Consider the following 20,726-nt stretch of genomic DNA (forward strand, 5'->3'; position numbering starts at 1 on the left):
GAAAGTCCACGCTCCTCCATAACCTGACCTCACTTACAGCAAGTGCCCTCTCAGCCACCAGCAGGTGCAGTCAAAGCACATCATGATCTGGTACCTCCATGTGGTGTGGTCCTTCTGGCAGGAAGACATGTCCAGACTCCTAATACATCTCCCTGGCCCGACTGGGAGAGCCCTTCTGACTGTACCTTTTTCACCTGCAAGGACCGCCATGCTCTTTTACTCTTGATGTTTCCAGGGCCCACAACTCAGGCCTGCCTGGGAGAATTTAATTGCTTGTGTTGACCCACTCACAAGTCCTGGAGTCAGCAAGCATTTTCTTTTAAGGGTCTGAGAGCAAAGACTCTGCTTTGTGGTCTCATTGGCAAGTACTCAGTTGTGCAGCTAAAGCTCTAAAGCAGCCATAGGTGATACATAAATAAATGGGTATGGCTGTGATCCAATAAAACTTTATTTACAAAAACAGGAGGCCAACTTGGGTCTTTGCTCGACAACCCTTACACTAGGCTGTAAAGTTTTCATCTTTGTTTTCCCAATGCCTAAGATACTTCCTGGCATAAAGTAGGCTCCATAAATATTTGATGAATGAAGAGTCGTGAAAGAGTAACAACCGAACTAATAAATTCTGATGGGCCCCATGTGGGACCGGCAAGGAAAAAAGCTCTCGGCACTCAAATACTGTATCTCACACATACACTCAAAGTAAAGAGGCTGGTTCATTTTTATCACACTCCTTTGTTGGCTCATTCTTGTAATTTGGAAAACAGAAGGTTGTATATATATTTCTAACTAAATAAATAACTACATCGCTAGGCTTATCTGCTTTCCTGCTCAAGCAGGGAAGAAAGTGCAGAGATTATTCTGTTTCTCACAACAGCCAAAGGAACACATGGTTAGAAGTCTTTCCCACAAGAGTGTCTGCAGACCACATGTTTGTTAAAAGCTCACACCCCAGGACCCCCTTCCAGCCACTGAACCAGAGGGGGTGGGAATAGGGAGCACAGAAAGCTGAATTTTGAATGAACGCTTGTGGTGATAGTTAAGTACACTGATGTTTGGCAAATATGGCACAAAATTTAACAAAGCTGGCAGACAAAAAGCAGACTTTTTAACAGATTAAGTTAATTAATCAAATAGGCATATTGCACAAAATTTAACAAAGTCAACAAAGAACATTCTCTTTAAATACAGATTAGCTCAATTAATCAAATAGGCATACTACAAGAAAGAGGGAGAATCTTAAGAGAGAAACGCACATGCATGAATGCTCAATTAATCAAATAGGCATACTACAAGAAAGAGGGAGAATCTTAAGAGAGAAACGCACATGCATGAATCAAGCGCCAACACAGAGAAGGACAGAGAAGAAAATATTTAAACCATAAAGTATAGGTTTAAAACAACTCCAGGTGGGTAGAGGTGAAAACGAAGAGCAAGAATGAAAAGCACTGCCCTGCCTTTCATCACCAGCTGCTTTTCCTAAGTTGTAATTAACGTAAATACAATATAAACATCATCATTACCTGGGATTTCTTTGCACAATGGGGTTCTGCTGCTTTTTGGATACACTCCTAATTGCTGATTTCATGCCACACAGTGGGAGTTACCTTTAATGCACAAACTTGACTAAAATATAGACCTTGGAAAATAGAAGCTGTGGCTACTAAAGGCAAAAATCTCATAGAACTCTCCAGTTTCCTTTTAATTACATGCCACTTCCAACAGATTAGTTCTGAAGTAAAACTTCAAAATGAAAATAGAAATTATAACCACAAAAATAAGAAAATTATATTAGTCAAGTTTTTACAATGACTTTTCTATGAATCTAAAATGTAGCTTCCTTTGTTTAGGACCAGTGACAAAACCATTTTGAAAAAAGGCAATCATTCCAATTAAACAGAAGCCTGCCCATTCATTTCATGTGATCTTATGGGAATAGACGCTTTGAATACGTAAAGCAAATGCAGCCCCAACACAACAGAAGTAATTTATCTTTCCTTTTATCTTTAGTTTTGTAGATTAAAACCGTAAGTAAAACAAATGGTTCAAAAAATACACTAACATTTTTCCAAACGAGTTTGTTGTGACTGTTGGGAACGCCAGGCTCTGCCTCGGAAGCACTCGGGTTTTAGTCTTAGCTTTCGGTAAGCAGCACACTGACGCTAAAGCCATACTATGTGTCGTACAAACAGTGTAGAGAAATACCTTCCTATAAATGGAAATAATCTGTTAATTATAATGGCAAGGTCCATGCAAGGCGCACAGGGGGCTGGTGCTCACATCAGGTCAGGGGTGCAAGGAAACTCAGGCACCCCCAACGCCCTTAACTCTTGATATCCTTATAATGTTACCATTTTGTGATGCAATTTTAATAGAATCAAATTTTTAAATTTCCAAGGACAAAAATCATTATATTTGTTGTCAAATATGATGATTCTCTGACCCAAATACTGGGTCCGTGGGCTTTCACTCCACCACCTTCATTGTGAGCAAGTGGCCAGGCCTCCTGGACTCACAGGGGGACCATGTGAGAGCTATGGGTGGATGTTCTCACTGTGCCCTTCAATTTAGGTGCTTCTATGACACTGACCTTGTCAGAGAAAGGTGAGATCATCAGAAATCAAGTTATAGGAAGAAAAGAACTCAAAAGTCAAAATCCAAAAAACAAAGCTGAAATCAACTCTTCTTTCGTTTGATGAGAATTTCTTTTCCTTGATGACGTATAGTTTTAGGCTTTATAAAAATATGGCTAGTTTGTAAATGCCCTGCACTGGATGCAGACCAAGTCAGGCACCATTTGGACTAATGTTTAAAGTTAGCACAGAATCACTTGTCATCCTTACAATGAACTAGAGGCATTAAACACCATCAGCTTCATTTGGAGAATTAAAATGTAATCACCCTTCCTTACACGTGTTGTTACAACCCCAAATGCTGGAAACTTACACTTGTGCCTACTTTGTGGTTATTACTATCATTACATTCATAATTACCTATCCAAATATCTCTAAACCACAAGTATTCCTTCATTCTGGAATATAGTATATTATACTATATACTATATAGTATAATATAACATATATATATATATATATATATTCCAGAATGAAGGAATATTTGTGAATATAGATATATATATAATGAGAACTGCTTTAAGTAGGTTTTTAGATAAAAATATGAAAATCATTCATAAATATTATCCCAATAGTATAAACCAATAGAATTCAAATACTATAGGAAAAAACTAAAAAGGTTAACTGTAATTATTTCTGAATTGTGTTTTTTCTTTATGCTTTACTGTATTTGCCATATTTTCTAGAATGACAATGTCTGAGTCTCATCACTGAAAACAGCCACCAATATTATTAATTTTTAAAGAGGTTTGGGTAGAACAGAATATGAGTGTCAATGCTTTTAAAATATCATGAAAGATAATGTGCTCCTTGAAACTGGAAATTTAGGGCTTTGTCCAGGAAATATATGAATTCAGATGCAAGGACCTTCTGGCACTACCCAACCCCAATCACCCGTGGAAGGGTTTTTCTTTTGCAGCACAATGAACTTCTTTTTGCAAAGAGCACAATGAATTTTAAACTAAATTCAATTTTCAGAAACAAAGTATCACTGGAATAAAGTGAAACCATCCAGTAAACGGCTTTACAACGCCTACTGCTAATATGAAAAAAAAGACTCGTATTTTTCTACCAATCATATATTTAAACAATTCCGGATTTCTAAAATATACACCTGCTATCTAAATCTCTTTTGCTAGGTCGTGCCCTCCCAAAAAGGAATCTGAGGGCTAGGTTATTTTTAACTGGCTCCCACTCCTTCTCAAGCATTCGGAGTCTAATACCACCACGTTTTCCAGGTACATTTCCTATTCTTATTCAGTGATAACTGCCGAAATATGTATATGCATATGTATGCCACAACTCATAGATACCCACGGAGCTCCCTACCACTGTGCGCTTACTGGGTGCCTGCTACTGTGACAATCACTTTTTAGGGATTATTTCATTTAATCCTCACAACTGCTGAAAAGAATAGAAATGATTCTATTACTTTTAAAAAGGAGGAAGTTAGACTGAAAAGGGCTCAAGGTCATGCAGCTAAGCAAATCCATCCATCTACCTTGTCTTTTGTTTATTAAGTGTCTACAATGTACTACGCACTGTACTAGAATAGAAAATGCAACCCATGTTCTAGGATTGCTTATCTGAAATGCAAATTTAACTGCATATCCTGGACTTTTATGTGCTAAATCTGGAGATCCTATCGCTCCTGGCCACCATGCCAAATAGCATGCTAGGTCAACTCAGTGGCTAGTCCAACCCCTCTCAGCATAGCTGGGCTAGGACTGGGGTAAGATGAGGCAGATGGAGGCTTCCAAGAATGCTGAGGTGGAGACTTCCAAAGACACTGGGAGTGTCTCTATCCCAATATTCCAGGACATTGGGGTAGAGACAGATCTGCAGCAATGTTGGGATGGAAACCTCCAGGGCCACAAGGATGGAGACCTTCAGAGGCAAGTGTTCCCCAGGAATAATGCCAGGCACTGTCTCCAGACAAGATGGACTAGGAGATGTCTCTTCTAAGCCCCATTTTCCTCCGCGGCTTCTCACATTCATTAGGAGATTATGTGTCATCGACCAAAGGCCAGCCACCGGCAGAGTGTATGCACATGTGAGGCACTGCCTGCTCCACCTCCAGAAACAACAGACAGTCTTTTGAGTCAAACTCACAAGAAAATCTTATCCAAAGTTCTTTAGAGTTGAATGAGGGATTTTTGACCCAGCTACACCAGTCAGGGTCACATTTGCCCCTGCTGTTCCAGGAGGGGGGACCTGTTTCCTCCTTGGTCACAGGAAGGAGTTTGTCCTCCATAAGGGTTAGGTTAGGTGTTCAGAGACAGCCACTCCTTTGTGTCTTTGCCCAACTGTAGGTATCTGGGATGAATTTGCTCCAATTCCTACTGCAACTCCTACCCTCTGTTCCCTAAAGTTTCCTCCAGATGCGGAGGGGTGTATGTACAAATCAAATCCTAGAAATATGCAGACTGAGACAACAGCCATCTTGGAGTTTTTATGAGGAGGAGAAAATGCTATATTCTAGAGAAACAAAGATAAGACAGACACATCCTGTCTACCATTTGGTAAGTCACTATATGAAAGTGGAGGGTGCAGGAAGGACACCAGGCACGATACAATGCATTAAGTACACTAATAAAGGTAGATGGCAGGTGTCATCAAACAGGAATTCTAATAAGACCACACAGAGCAGGGAATGTAACAGATCAGGCCAGAGGGAGGAGCCTTGAGCTAGGTCCTTACTATAAATTCATTGAGTAGATATTTGGGGTGGAGTGGGTAGGCAGCTAATATTCCAGAAAAGTAAAAGGCAGAATACCAAAGGCAAGAAAGAGAATGGTTTACTTTTTGGGTAACATAAATAATTCCACATGCCTGGATTGGGTGAGAATGGAAAAGGTGAATCTGTAAGAGAGGTGGGACCACAAGGCAAAGGGGCCGGTGGACCACACCAAGGAGCCAGCATTTACCCAATGGCAGCTACTGAAAGTGGATATTTAAAAAGATGACATTAGTCATAGCATGCAGAAGGACAAGAAAATCTGAAGGGTAGCAGGCCAGTTAAAAATCCCTGCTACACATAGTCCAGCTCCCAGGGAAGGAGTTTTATAGAAATTGGCATCAGAAACCCACCAAGTATCCCCAGTGGGCTACAGTAAAGCAAAAGCACACCAAGCGAGCCCCTCCAGTCCACACCCACTGTCCACCCACAAGTATCAAAAGAGGTTCGGGTAGCGTGGTCAGTGGCAGGAACTAAACCAACTTCTGTCTATTCACTTGGAGTTACAAACACACACCTTAATATATTTAGGTATCAGATGCATGCACAAAGGCTCCTTAAGATCTGACAGCAACAACAATGACCCTAGAAAATGTTCGATGTCTGTCTCGAATGCCCAGAACCTAAGCCATATTTAGCTTCACTAAGGTTATATGGAAACTGTATAACTTCTCTTGCTAAGAACGGCATGCTTCATAATCTAGTAAGTTTGGGCGAAAGGGATGTGAGCACTCCACTGCCCAAAGTGCTTTGCCTGGAGGCCAGAAGGGTCCACATCTGCAAATTACCTCTCTTCTAGTTCCATGTCATATTTCCTAAGAGATGGACATAAAGTGCTTTCTTCTACACCATCTTCAAAATACACTGGCAAGTTAAATGACTTGAAGGCAGGGATTACACCGTTTTCTGAAGAAGTCATGGCAAAACGAGGGAAAAACTCTGATCTGTGCTGACAATGTTCCAGTGGCCTCCGTGTCAAACTGGAAGGTCAAATGCTGACCTGGATACAGGAACATGTTCACATTAAGATATATAAACAGTAGCAACTTCCTTGCATTCTCAATTGGCTGGTTAATGGCATATCATCATCACATGGGCCAGAATGAGCAGGACAGTGTCTTGATCTCCAGAATTTTCCCGAGGAATTCAGTGAAAAGTTCAAAACATGGTTTCTGGAGTCTAATTGCCTGGGTCTGAAACGTGGGTCCATCTTCCATTGGACACAATAAACGTGTCCCAGGACCATGAATTTGTCCACTTCCTGCCTCAATTTCCTCTTCTCTAAAATAGGGATATTGACAATACCTACCTCTCAGGATTCATGGGGGGGGGGGGGGAGAGGGAGTGAATTCATGTTAGAACACTTCCTGGCATGTGGGGAGGGCCCAATAAATGCACGCTGTAAAAAGCAGTAGTCATCCTATTATTAGTAGCATACTTTATGACACTCACATTGTATTTCACTCTTAGAAGAATTATTACTGAGCACTCGTCAATCATGGAAGAGCAGCCCACGTGTAAATGCGCAGATGTAAAACAAAGTCCAAAATGTAAGATCTCTCACCTTGCTCCTACAACCAGTTCTTTCTGTCCTGGGTCAAATGTTAACTGCGAGAAATCCACAGCATTCTTCGCTCTGAACTCCCGTAACCAGGGGCCAATTTCTAAATAGGGAAAATAAATAAATGAAAAGATAAAAATGAATGATTTTTCTTTTAGGGACCACAGAGAGTGCACTTCAGGTAGCAAACATTACATTTCAGAGAGGATTTAAAGGTCCCCCGAGCTGACTGCGGAGGGGCCACGGGAGGTTTCCATCAGGATGTCACATAATCCACACTGAGAATGTGTAAAGCACAAAAGACAGCCACCCAATAAAAAATGAGCAAGGCACCCATGCTTGGTTGTGATTTACAAGCCAGATGTGCATTTTCCCATTGGCTCTGGGCTGGGCAGAAAATAAGACATTATTCACAGAAAAGACCATTTCCTGTATAACTTGACAGGAAGGAGCTAAAGACTTGGAAAAAATCACAGAAGCCCTCTGTTGGAACAAGGACAAATACAGGAGCACCATTTGCCTTCTTTCAAAGATGTTCCATATCCCATCTTTCATCCTTTTAGGTTTCTCTTTTGATCTCATGGTTAAATTGGTCCTTCCTAGATGAGAAATCCACAGTTACTTCTAAGCCACATTGCATTTTTTCTAAGGGAAATTAAGAAAGATCTACTCTTTGGAGAGGTGTTTTTTTTTCCTATAGTCACTATTAAATGGCCTCCAACCTAGAGTCCTATTCTTTGTTATCATAAAAAGACAGTATTCAAAGAGGATTATAATGTTTCTTAAACCTTTTTGTACAATTCATTGGCTCGTTTCTGACACTAAAATAGTCAGTGATTCTCCTGCCATTTGTGCCACACCTCACAATCGGCCCTGACAATTCACCATGCTGTCAGGTCATCTCTTTCTCTCGGATTTAACGCTGTCAGTGATACCACACTGAACAGGTGCCTGACAACTGTCTAATCAACAAAGTTACTCGCTCGAGAGGGAAAGTGTGTCGCACCGGGATAATCTCTTTCAATAAAAGCAGATGCTAAAGACAGATCTTACATGAAACTATATCCATGTCCTGTAAAAATGTGTTTGTTGATATAATTGAGATGGATTGTTTTCTTTATTTTTTAATATTTTTTTGAGAGAGAGAAACATTGGTTTGCTATTCCACTATTTATGTATTCTTTGGTTGATTCTTGTATGTACCCTGACTGGGGATCGAACCCACAACCTTGGTGTATCAGGACAACGATCTAACCAACTCAGTTATGCAGCCAGAGTGGATTATTTTCAAGAAAAAACTTTGCATAACAAATATGGCATTTCTCTAATGGCTATTGAGGAAAGAATGACATGAACTGAAAGTTCTATTTTGCTTAAAGAAAGGTTGAGTTATATAGAGAACAGTATCTATTTGATTTTTGAAATTTTCATGTTTATAGTATCTTAATTATTTTTAGTAATTCATATTAATTTTTCACCTTATAGGGAAGTCAATTGAAACAAAATATTTATTTATAGCCAAGCATATAAAAAGCAATGGAGCTATAAAAAGTTATTAATAAATGGTCCTTCCAGCAGTTTAACAATTCAGTTAGGGAACTAGCACTAATATCTTCTTTAAACACAGCATTTATAAATACAGGTGTTTCTAAGTGTTGATACAGTTACAGAAAGTATTCATACATAGGAAGTAGAGATGATTTGAGTCTTAGGTAAAATGAAAGGAAAGATCTGAATTAATTCATTTCCCAAGCATTTATCTTCCTACTCATTGAGAAGAATTGAAAGAGAGTGACCCACAGGTACAGAATGAAGATGCATATTTCGGGGTTTAAAACCTATACTGAGCAATGGTTACACCACTTCCTAAAATACAAAATAATAAAAGGAACCATGCAGAGAGGGGAAAATGAAGCACATAGTTCTGCCAATATTGTTCAATTTTCCTTATTTATATTGCTAATGAGCTTCCGCACTAGAAATCTACATTTTTATAGTTCACACTACATCCAAGCTGGGTAACCTGCACGTTCTCTCTGTTTTTGACTTTCGTGTGCATTCCTCCACCAGGTCGGCCCAGCTCAACGTGCACATCACAGGGTTGTCCCTCCTCCTACTGGATGGTAGCAGGGCCTTGGGGCAAAATTCCTGCACCAACCCATCTGTCTAACTGAAAATATGCCTGCAGCAATACCTACCATCTCAACTTTCCCTATGAGACCAGAACCATCACCCTCCATCTTTCTTTGACAATCAGTCCCTACGACCTGGTTTCAATCCCATCTCTTCCCTTGTCTTTAATCTACTCCCTAAATTATCTCTTCTATCCTCTAATTAATATCCAATGGTATAAAGCCCTCACCCCTTGCTGTAAGAGTATGCATACCCCCATTAAAAATGAAAAACTTTTTAATTATATTCTTTTATCTAGAGATCAATTAGATTTTAATTAGAGAGGTTATTAGAGTTTCAAACACCAAACAAAATACATAATACACTCTCAAGCGTAGTATGTAGGAAAGGGCTACAGGCTCAGTTTTACATGTAAGTTTTACCAACTCCTTAAAAAACATATAATTGAAATTTTATACAAATTATTTCAGAGACGAGGCAAAGAGGTAAAGCTTTTCTTCTCTCTGAGTTTTGAGGCCATTATGATCTTGATAATTTTGATGCTAGACAAGGACATTTTAAGGAAGAGAAAGCATAGGCCATCTCATTTAAGAACACAGCTGAAACACTCTTAAGGAAATAGCTGTATTAGCTCGGCGCGCGTGCACACACACACACACACACTTTTTCATATGAGTAGGTTTAATTCAGAAAAACGAGAATGGCTCAGAAAAGCTTAGCATCAGAAAATCTATTGGTAGAATTCACCACCACAATTACAGAGCTCAATAGTAGCATAAAGATTTATCAATCCTGCTTTCTAAGGAATCAGAAAATGAACAGTTAAAGAGAGACTGCTAAGAAGAGCCAGGAGAGAACAGAGTCAGAAGAGAGAGCACCAGGGCAGGTGGTGGTGAGTACGCTCGGCAGAGGCCCGAGAAAGGTTAGGGAAAGTGAGTTGATCAGGGGAAGAGACACAGAACTTGGTCAGTTAGGGAGATAGAATTTTCAATAATGTTGACTTTCTTAATACATGCTCATTTCCCCCAAATAAAGGGTTCATCTTTTTCTTCTATCCCTCTGTTCTGATGTCACCAAAAGAACCGTATGATGAAATGGAACTTAAATATGGTAGCCAATATGACCCTAGTTTGGAAATTAATTATAACATGAAATCTATAAAGTTGAATTGAATACTTTGTAGATAATTTTTAATAATTGATAATAATCATCCTAGCTAATCCATTCACCACACAAATATAATTGTTAAAATATGGACTCTGACAATAATTTTCCATTGCAAAATTAGCTGCAATTAATCATATTGCCTTCTCTTACTGACTATATAAGCACCAACATGATTTTTTAATAGGTCTATCAAAAGCACACTGATGCAATTTTTAAAAGAACCCAGTGTCATGGCTTCAAGAAAAATTATTTTTATAACCACATATCCAGTATTAATAAATTTGCTCCAAATAATTGGAATCTATAAAATACAGGCTGGCTTAACAGATTCAAATTAGTCGCCCCCAGCCCCCAAAATAAGAAAGCAAAAGGGGTGAAAGTCACTATCTTTTTTTTAAAAGCAAACACTCTAAAGCTATCCAAGGTAAGGATGGTTACAAGCCAAGAAAACCTTTCAGAGCCCAATAAGATCACGGGAAATTCTGCTGATAAAGAACAGCACCTGTCTGAAAGCTGACAGCCATTCCCAAAACCAGACTGATGGCCCCTCCAGGGGCCACAGCCCTGATCAACAGGGACCGGCTGACTTGTGGGCAGACGCTGAGTGAGAGACCTCTGGTAGAACAGGGGTGGGTGGCTATGCATACCCTGAGCTTTATTCTTTTCTCCTTCAAACTTTAGTCAATGAAGGAATTAAAAAAACAGGCTGGCAAAACTTCTTGGGGAAAATGAGACCCATATTGGAAATTGAGTCACAAGCTAAACTAGGAAGGGGCAGGGGATAGATGGTGGGAAAAGGCACAGAAGCACAGGTAAAATAACAAAGCACACAAAATATAAATTCAAACTAAGGCTACTGTTTCCAATACTCATGAAATTATATTTTGATTTAATCTACATGTATTGCTGCACCTGGTGATAATAACAAAGCTGACAACATGATTATAGGTAAAGCAGCTAACAAAAATAGATAACATTTAATGCATTCCATCAGCTAGATGCTACTCTATGTAATTCACACATTTTAATTTTTATATTTCTCACACCCACCCTATTATAGGGCAAGTAGGTCAGGAAACCAAGTCTCATTGAGGTCAACAGTTAGTAAGATTCAGTTCCTAACGTTGGAGCTGCTGGTATTTTTAGCCACTATGCTCTACACTTAAACTGAAGTAAATCAGAAGTGTACCTTCTTCCTATGTGACTTTTAATTTTAAAATCGTTTCTTGATTCTAGAAAGAGAGAAAGGGAAAGAGAAACATCAACATGAAAAAGAAACTACATCCCATTCACTTCCCAACTAGGAATCAAGCCGGCAACATAAGTATGTGCCCTGACCAGGAATCGAACCCCAATCTTTTGGTGTATGGGATGACGCTCCAACCAACTGAGCCGCATGTGTGAGGACCCTGTGTGCCACATTTTAAAACTAATAGGAAGAAAAAAAAATCTATGACCTCTTCATTTGGAAAAGGAGTTTATTCTGATATACTCCTATACTGTTTCATAAAAACTGCCACCCATAGTTGGGTTTTCAACTATGGACTATAGAAGGCACTGTCTCCCAAAGCCAGCTACCATGTCGACCTGTAAATATAACATGTGTTGTTTTTACTGTTGGTATTATTAATAAGAATAACCTACGAGTCAGTTAAGCTCTACAAGAAAAAGCATTTACCATTTTCACTCATAAGGTTTTATGATCCAAGAAGGGTCTTTACGAACATAAGGGGGAAAACAATGTCAATACCCATCACTGATCTGCTTTATCGGAAGGAAGAATTCCACATTCTGTAATGAGAAGGAGGGACAAGAAGGGGAACAAATGAGCAATGGCTGGATTTCTAAGCAGTCTGAGCCACTCAGCTGTAATATGGGGAACAGGACACTGCTCTGAAAATGCATTAGCGGGGTTCTCACCTTCCTCCGGAGGAAGGAGGTGAGAAGGGCACCCTGCTGTATGGGCCTGGCAGAGCAGGAGGGAAAATGAAAGGTGTACTCTCAGCTAGGCCTTCTGGAAATTCTCCTTGCCTGCCCTTTCCCCGAATTGTGAAAGGAACCATCCTATCTCAAAGATCCCTATTACTCTTTCATGTTGGCATGCATCTCCTTTCTACAGATTTCATTTTCGGCTTCAATGCATAACATAAACCACCATTCGACCTAAACATAGGAGCTAATAATATGACTGAAAAACAAAGGAGTGGAATTTTAAAAAGCCCTAAGAAGAACAGCATGATGGGACTATTGGTTTACCACACTGCCACCTGACTGCTACCCTTTTCTTCCTCTTCCCCCCGCAACCCAACCCCATCGGCTTTTCCAGGCCTGTTCCTCCAACTGTCCCTCACAGCAAGTCCCTCGCACTTCCGGCAGGAGGTCAGCAGAACCCTGGCACCATGTTTCACCTCCCAAAATACAGCGTATCAGGCTTTCAGCTACCTGAGTCCTGCCTGAAATTCTTTAAGTGATGATGACCGATTTGAGTCCTGTGGACAAAAAGAAAGGGAGTGGGGAGTTTCTATGGAAAGAAACCTCACACAGGGTGATTCGATGGTAAATTTCTTTTTTAAAAAATCATTTTGTTATTGTTATTTGAATACAGCTGCCTTCCTTTTCCCACCCCCGCTTTCCCGGACCCCACCCTCTCCCTTTCCCACCCCCAACCCTACCCCTCTTTGGCTTTGGCCTTGGGTCCTTCATACTCGTTCATTGAGGACCTTTCCCTTCTTTCCCTGTTATTGTCCTCCCGCTCTTTACAGTCAGTTTGTTCTGTATTTCAGTCTCTCTGGTTATATTTTGCTGGCTTGTTTAGGTCACAGTGGGTAGTCATGCCCTGGGTATATAATTGTTTTAGTAAAAGGTTTATCTCTGCCCTAAGCACTTAGGCAAACACACCTTTGAAATAAGTGTCCCCACCCTCAATGAAGTCCATAATCTCCTTACTCTGTGGTAATTCAATCTCTGCCTTACTTCCGCCCACCTCCAGGGAATCTTCCAAAAGTTCCCACCTTAATTTCAAGCGCATAAAAGAAGCTGCAAAACTGTTATGTTCTCAAGCATTTGAGATCTTGCTTCCTGGCAACTGTGACTTTGGCTCAAATAAAACTTTTCAACAGGTTTGGGTATTTCTTACTGTGACAGTTCCAAAACCTCATGTGTTTTTTGAATAGCAGGACAAAGCAAAATGAGTCAGCAGAGAGGAAATACGCAAAGACAGACAAATACGCAATTCACAGACACTGATGCTTGTGAAACAAAGATCACAATAACTGATGTTTCTTATTTACATTCTTTTTTACCATCTATATTTTCAGTGTTTACTTGGTTTTAGAAAATGTATCAGATCTTTTTGGATGTTAACAATTTCTTATTTTGTTTAATATTCATAATACTGTGAAGTGAGATGCATAAACTTTCTTGTAGAAATAAAAAATAAAAATAAAAAGCCCTGGGATTTTGGCAAGTTACATATCTTGCCAAATGTAACATAAGTGGTAAGCAGATAAGCTGAATTGAAATCCAATGTAGGACAAAGGAAATATTCCCATAAGGTCCAAATTTCAAATCAATTGTCCAAGGAATGTATAAAATACATTAATCCTTAGCACATAGTAACATAATAGCATGAAATAACTTATTTAAAATAGCCATTGCCCCTCACCAAACGAGAGCAAAATTGGAAAAAGGAAATGCTGGTGATTTTCAGGTAGGGGATAGGCATGAACAGCCCAGTTTGCATGCTAGGCAAGGCACAAGTGGAAAAAGCCAGGTCCCGGGGCAAAGCAGGAAGAAACCAGGGTCTGCCAAACACAATGAGGCATCCAAGGAAGATCCCAACACTGGAAAATGTATCTCCTTTAGCGTGTCTTTTCCAAGAGAGGTCCTGGTAACATCAGCTCACTTAGAAATAGGCAAATACACTCCCCCTAACTCTAGCTTTACAGCAAAGTTGAAAAAAAGCAAACCAATTTTGTTCCTCCAAATGTTTTAAATTCAATTATTTTCTCTGTAACTCCTACCTAGGACTCAGTAGAAACAAAATAGTTCCAGCAGGACATGACATTGCCCATCCTGCAACAGATTTTATAGTTGATAAAGCTAAGGGCAGAGGAGTTAAAATGACCTCCCCAAGCCACCTGCCAATGAGTGGCAAATCCTAGTCCCGTGACTTCTTTACCAAGCTGTATCTTCACTATCACAGCCCTTGTAGTATTTTAAGGGACTAAAATTCCATACCTAGATTTAGATACAATATATTCATGTAAATGTATATATGAATGTATATGCTTATACCCATTTATTTACAGAAACACATGCAAATACATAAATAGGTATATATAAAGAAGCATATACTTACATATTTTCTATCTAGATACAGATGTGCTATAATTATACATAGTTATGTCTAGATAGTAATCAATATGTTGAAGTTCACTGCTTGTACACATGTATATTTGCATGAGTATAACAAGATATTTTATATGTGTGTGTATACATATAATACATACTGAAGACCACAGTAGGGAGTGAGAAAATGGTCTCAAAATTTTGCCAAATAGGAAATGATCAAAATGTTCCAATGATGTAACTTTTTCTTTAAAATAAACCAAAATCATTTAACAATAAAGAATTAGAAAAATTAAAGCATTTTATATGAGTAAAAGCAAAAAGGATCCACTATATCAAGAATGCATGAAGCATCTTTTATTGACCTTCTTATTATGAGCACAACAGCTTTCCCACATCTTTTTTGCCTTTAGTTGCGTATCTGCTCCACATGAGTTCAGTGTCTATTATGTCCCTTCATATTTCCTTTGCAGTGACATGTAACAGACTGAATCCATTTTTCACGTAGAAAAAAACCCACAAACTGCGAGTTTTGCAAAATATCTGTGCTCTGGAATTGGGTTCTTCTGAAGTTCACTGCTTCATCTTGGACAGCCTGCCTACTGGATTTCTAAGAAACCAAAAGCTGTGATCATTCACTTTCATGAAAGCGTTCCTGATCTGGGTCTTCTTAATTCCAACACAGTCTGAAAACCGCAAGTCTCATTTTAGGCTATGTTTCACAGCCTGGAATGCGCAGTACACTATATACTCACAATGTAAATAAGCACTGAATAATAGTCGCAGATCTGTTAAATCATAGGAAAGAATGTGTACCCTATTCCAGAAAGGGCAGGAGCAGCAGCCTGCATGGGAGACAGCTACAAGTTGAAAGCGGGCCAGGGGCAGGCTGAGAGTAAGCTTCACTCATTGAAGGGATCTGTGTGTGGTTTTCCCTCACATAGTTTTCTCAAAGTTAGATTACTGCGGGATAATACAGAACTAAATAAACGTACTTAATATTTTTCCTGGGCATGCATTTTAGAAGAAATTTAGGGAAAAAAATTTCACTGCAATCCACTACCATCTCATGACAGTTGAAATGTTCTCCCACGCTGAAGCAAGAGTGGGATTCAGGATTTCCACTGTTTCCCCAAGTTTTCACTCGCTTGTGTGAATTTCTGGCCTTAGCCAGAAAAGCTTGTTCAATCTCAGGACCTAAATGGCAGTATTAGGTGGGTTCTGGGCTACTCCGGCACAAGCAATTCTGAGTTATCCAAGGGTTACGTGAGACACACCTGGCAAAGTATAAAGGAAATCTGTGGAAAGTTGTCAGTAAGCTAGGATCAAACTCCTCCTGGCCAACTGGTGCTTCCTTCCCTTAATCTGTAACTTTTAAGATCATAGAAACCTATTTCATTAGACCATCTGGAGCCATTTATTCCTAGTGACCGCAGGATAAGAACCAAGCTAATCAGTGGCAGGTATTCATTGCTGGATAACTCGCACAAGAAGCAATTTCTACATACCCATCCATCAAGACAGACTTTCTTTAAAAGGCTATACAGAGTCCTAGGCTAAGCCTCTCAAACTTCCAGACTATGATCAGCTCTGTCCCCCAGGCTATAAAGCTGGTGCCAGGACTGCCCTGCCTTAAACTCTGTGTGGCTTATACGTCGTACACTGCTTCACCTACAGGAAACATTCCTGGTGTAGAAGAGTCTTAATTTTGCCTCATGACCTGCAGCATATGACTGTAGGCTATAAAATCTAATTGCAAAATCTTAATGTTCTGCCAGAGGACATTAAAAAGTAATTTCCTTTAGATTTATAACTTCAGAATTACAAATGATGTTAATATGACTTAAAGTGTAAAAATGAACAATTTCTATTCAAGGGGCACTTAGATTATTCCAGGAGTGGCCACGTGCTTGCTGTGTAAGCAGGGATGAGCATTTGCCCCTGGGTAACCACAGCAGCTACCCAAGATAGTTTCAGGAAACTCTTAGAATCTAGGGCACTCAGTTTTAAAATGTTACTACACTTCTTTCTACCATGTATTCAGGAACTGCCAGACCTTGGCTTTAAGATAATAAATAATTTCCTGAAGCTAATACCTCTTTCTCACAATTCACAATCAGTTTCTTCTCCCTCTATTTGCTAGTGGAAAATCATGTGTTCTCACCTAAGCCACTACGTCTGCAGACCTCAGGGCTCAGGGGAAGAAGCAAAGACAAGCCAGGGTTGTGTAAGAAAGTTTTCTTACCAAAGATATTTCAATGAGTCCCAAGGTGATCTTTTTGCCAAAGTACTAATTTCATCTGTGCAGCCCACATAGAATGTTTTCCAAGACAGACCCAGATTTTTCTAGGAACTTTAGGGTTAAGCATGAGAGTGATACACACCAAGAATACAGGGACAGCACAATGATTTATTTGTGTAGTCAACAAATGGTTTTGAGTCCCTGCTACAGGGAAGAACCCCCCATAGGTACCAGCTATATAGGATGCAATCTGAGGCAGACCTCTGCCTCTGAGACATTTATAGTTTAGCTAGAAAAGATGAGACATGCACACTAGAGCGCTAAACTGAAGAAGAGAAAAGCTAGCTGGTCCCAAGGAAGGTGTGATGATAAATGTTCTGAGGCATGCTGTCCAATATAAAGATAATATGACCTACACATGTAATGTTGAGTTTTCTAGTACATACATCAAAAAAAAGTCAAAAAGCAGGTACAATTACTTTTTACCAGTATAGTCTGTCCAAAAAAAGTATTCAGCCATGTGCCACGAAGAATAGAGACATTTCTTGATACAGGAAACCTTGTGCATAGGACAATGATGCCTTAGTCCCTTCAAAGTAGGCACCTTGGGACCTCGCAGTTCTCTGGGCGTCTCTTCCACTATTCAAAACACTCTGCAAAATCCTTTCTCAATATCACCATCAGCCTCCGATAGTATTTTCCTGAATCTCATCAACAGTCTGAAATCTCTTCCCTTTCAAAGGGATTTTAGTTTTGAGAAAAGCCAGAAGACAGAGGGTGCCAAATCTGGACTGTAACTGGGATGCCTGGGTGATTTAATGTTTCGCCAAAAACTCTCATAAGATGTGATGCATAAGTGGGCATGTTATCATGATGAAGCTGCCAATCAGCAGTTGCTGACAGCTACAGCAGTTTTTGTGATACTGCATCTCTCAACCAACTAAGAACATTGAGGTAGTACTCCTGATTAATTGTTTGACGTGGAAGGGCATACTCATGATGGACAGCACCTTCCCAATCAAAAAACGCAGTTAACACAGTCTTGATCTTTCTGCCACTCTGCTGTACCTTCTTTGGGTGTGAAAAACCAGGCTCCTTCCATTAGGAAGACTGGGCCTTCCTTTCTAGACCATAATAGCCATAGACCCACAATTCACCTCTGGTAATGACCTTCTTAGGAAATTTGGTTCATTGGTAGCAGTTTGAATCAAGTCAAGCATGTAAAGCATGACATTCCCTCTGCTCTGGTAGCAAAAGCCATAGACCAAATCTTGCCATGACATGTTTCATGCCAAGATCCTGCATCAAAATCTCAGACAGTTTTTGGAATCCCCAGAACAGCTACTAGTTCTCGCACTGTCAGTCACCGATCTTTGTAGACTGCAGCCCATACACATTCAACATTGTCAGGTGTTCTGCTTGTTGCAGGCCTTCTTTCAACAGATTCTCACCCATCTCTGAAGCATTCGTGTCACACTTTTATTTGAGCTGCACTCATTGCATCGCCCACAAGTCTTCTGAATCATCCTAATAGTCTCCACAGAGGAATGTTCAAGGTTAATGCAAAATTTAATGCAGACTTGTTGCTCTACTCACTCAAGTCATTTTGAATGTGATGGTCACACAGTGCACATGCTCACTCAACAGTATCTACTTCCCCCACTGATGAGTACAGTGAAGTTGTTCATGCATGTGCATTCCAGTCCACTCTCCTTGGCTGCCAGGTTACATCTATGTCATGCAAACCGTTCTTGTAATATTAATGATGGCTGGACTTTTCCAAATCTGGCATCATATCTTTTGACAACACCCTGAGTACCTGACAGAATACCTGTCATCAATATTAACCTCCTCTTCGGAGGTGTACAATTTCATATAAATCACAGTCTACCTGCTAAGGGTTGTAAAAACTCTGCAAATTCAGGAAAGCCATCCATCAACGACCATTCAAAACTACCTGAAAAGGTACCACACTTTGGCAGAACTATATCAATCAAGTGAGAAATTCTATAGGACTAGAGTGTTCAAACCCTGCATATTTCAAAGAAAATTTTGACCCTTGGATGGCTCCTGAGAGATAATTTCTAAGACCTCAGAATATCTGGCCCAGTAAGAGTGTCTTTGTATACCTGAGGGCCTTGGGTCAAGCCAGACTCTCTACGCTAGCAGTGTGTTTGAAGGTGGGGACCTTCGATGATGTATCAGATTGACTTCACTAGGCTAGAGACTGAATAACTAAGGTTAGCCACATGGGCATTCCATGCCTATTGACTGAGGGGTGAAAAACAAAAGTACTGGACACTGAGGCTCAAATGAGATTTCCTGGTTTGCAATACTCCACACATACTGTCACATATCATTGCTAAGAGAATTGAGTGCTGTCCAGATGATTGGACTAGGAGAGAACAAAATAGAAGCTTATACCTGGACTCTGCTAGATTTTGCTGTATGCACTCAACTTTGCCAATTTTGATCTGCATCCTTTTTTCTATAATAAAATAAAACTATGAACATCACAACATTTCTAGTGAAATCACTGAACCTGAAGGTGGTTATGGAGACCCTTAACTCAGAGGTAATTTCTCTTTGATGATAACCAGTAAGTAAAATAACAGCATCCATATATGTTTTTCTGGAAGCCATGCAAATATAGAGATATTGGTTTGTATGAGTCAGAAAGGCATAGAATCACGTTGTCACTTTATCAGGGAATTATTTAACCTATTTATTTGAGAGGAGACCCCAGTTTCCCTGGATAGCATCAGGATCTCTCAGGTGTCCACCTACAGCTTTTCCAAAGGGGCAATTTTTTCCTAGGATCAAGCTTGCCAAATTGTTTGTATGACTTGTAATAGATATATGGCTGGAAAACAAGTAAATGACATACATAGTACAATTAGTACATTTCATTGTAATCTTCCCTCTCATATGTCACTGTCCACGGCTCCTCATTTTTTAACAGCATAAGAAATTTCTCTACTTAAGAACTTTTACATTATATCCTTCCACATAGAAACCAATAAGATGCCAAAAGGTTAATAAAAGTGAGCAGACATTCCCTTATATTATTCATTGTTCTATTGAATAATTAACACTGATATTCCATGAAAAAAAGGCAAAAAGCGATCTGCTTTGGATAAATCTTTTAGGAGCATTGGAAGGCAGAAATGTCAAATTCAAAGTCATGAGTGTCCCAGTTCTCTTGTTAAATTTTCACACACAGATGAAGGCACACTCTCAGTTTATGGTGTCCCTGTGAACCTCCGGACACAGGGACTCAACAACAACCCAATTGGGAAGGCACACCAATCTCACATGGCAAAGCCATGTAAGTTTCCATGGGCCCATCAAACTGCCATTGCCTGACTGTCGGTCCCTCTCATATTCACCTGGCTCTTTATTCTTTTCTGTTTTTTCCCTGACTCAGACCCCTTAGTCACCCTACCACCAGCTCTTTCTCACCTGCCCACAGGATTCCACCCTTTCCGACTGATCTTCCCACCGTGTCCCTATGGCTCTCTAACAAATAGAACAGGCAGGAAGCCACTTAGAGTATCATGTACACTTGTTAATATCTGTGTTCTAATATGCAGTGCAGCAAGCCTTGAATAAATATGCAATGAATACAATGTTGAAAGCTTCAAGGCACAATGCAGTCCCTGAATCCACCCATATCTTTCCTACTCGCCAGTCTCCACCCCTTCTGCTCAACCACATTGCCTGCAGACTGTGTATCTTCATTGGTGATTATGTTTAAGTAGCACTTATCAACTATATTCCATCACCTTTCTAAGTGTTTTACATGTGAAGAGTTTATATACAAATAACATGAATTTAGCCCTGGCTGGTGTAGCTCAGTGGATTGAGCACGGGCCTGTGAACCAGAGGATTGCGGTTCGATTCCCA

The 20,726-nt window shown here is 39.9% G+C and overlaps 1 protein-coding gene across 2 annotated transcripts in view; it reads right to left on the reverse strand.

The window, feature by feature from the left end:
• The window catches only part of SEMA5A (semaphorin 5A), a 290,042-nt gene that overhangs the window by 239,186 nt on the left and 30,130 nt on the right, over positions 1-20,726 (reverse strand). For both annotated transcript variants that reach the window (XM_037062995.1, XM_037062997.1), the window contains exon 2: positions 6,932-7,031. In XM_037062995.1, coding sequence (XP_036918890.1) covers positions 6,932-7,031 — 100 coding nt within the window. The remainder of the gene's footprint in view (positions 1-6,931; positions 7,032-20,726) is intronic.

Source organism: Sturnira hondurensis, unplaced genomic scaffold, assembly GCF_014824575.4.
Source record: "Sturnira hondurensis isolate 20B ecotype Veracruz unplaced genomic scaffold, ASM1482457v3 Scaffold0014384, whole genome shotgun sequence".
In the NCBI taxonomy this organism is placed as follows: Eukaryota; Metazoa; Chordata; class Mammalia; order Chiroptera; family Phyllostomidae; genus Sturnira; species Sturnira hondurensis.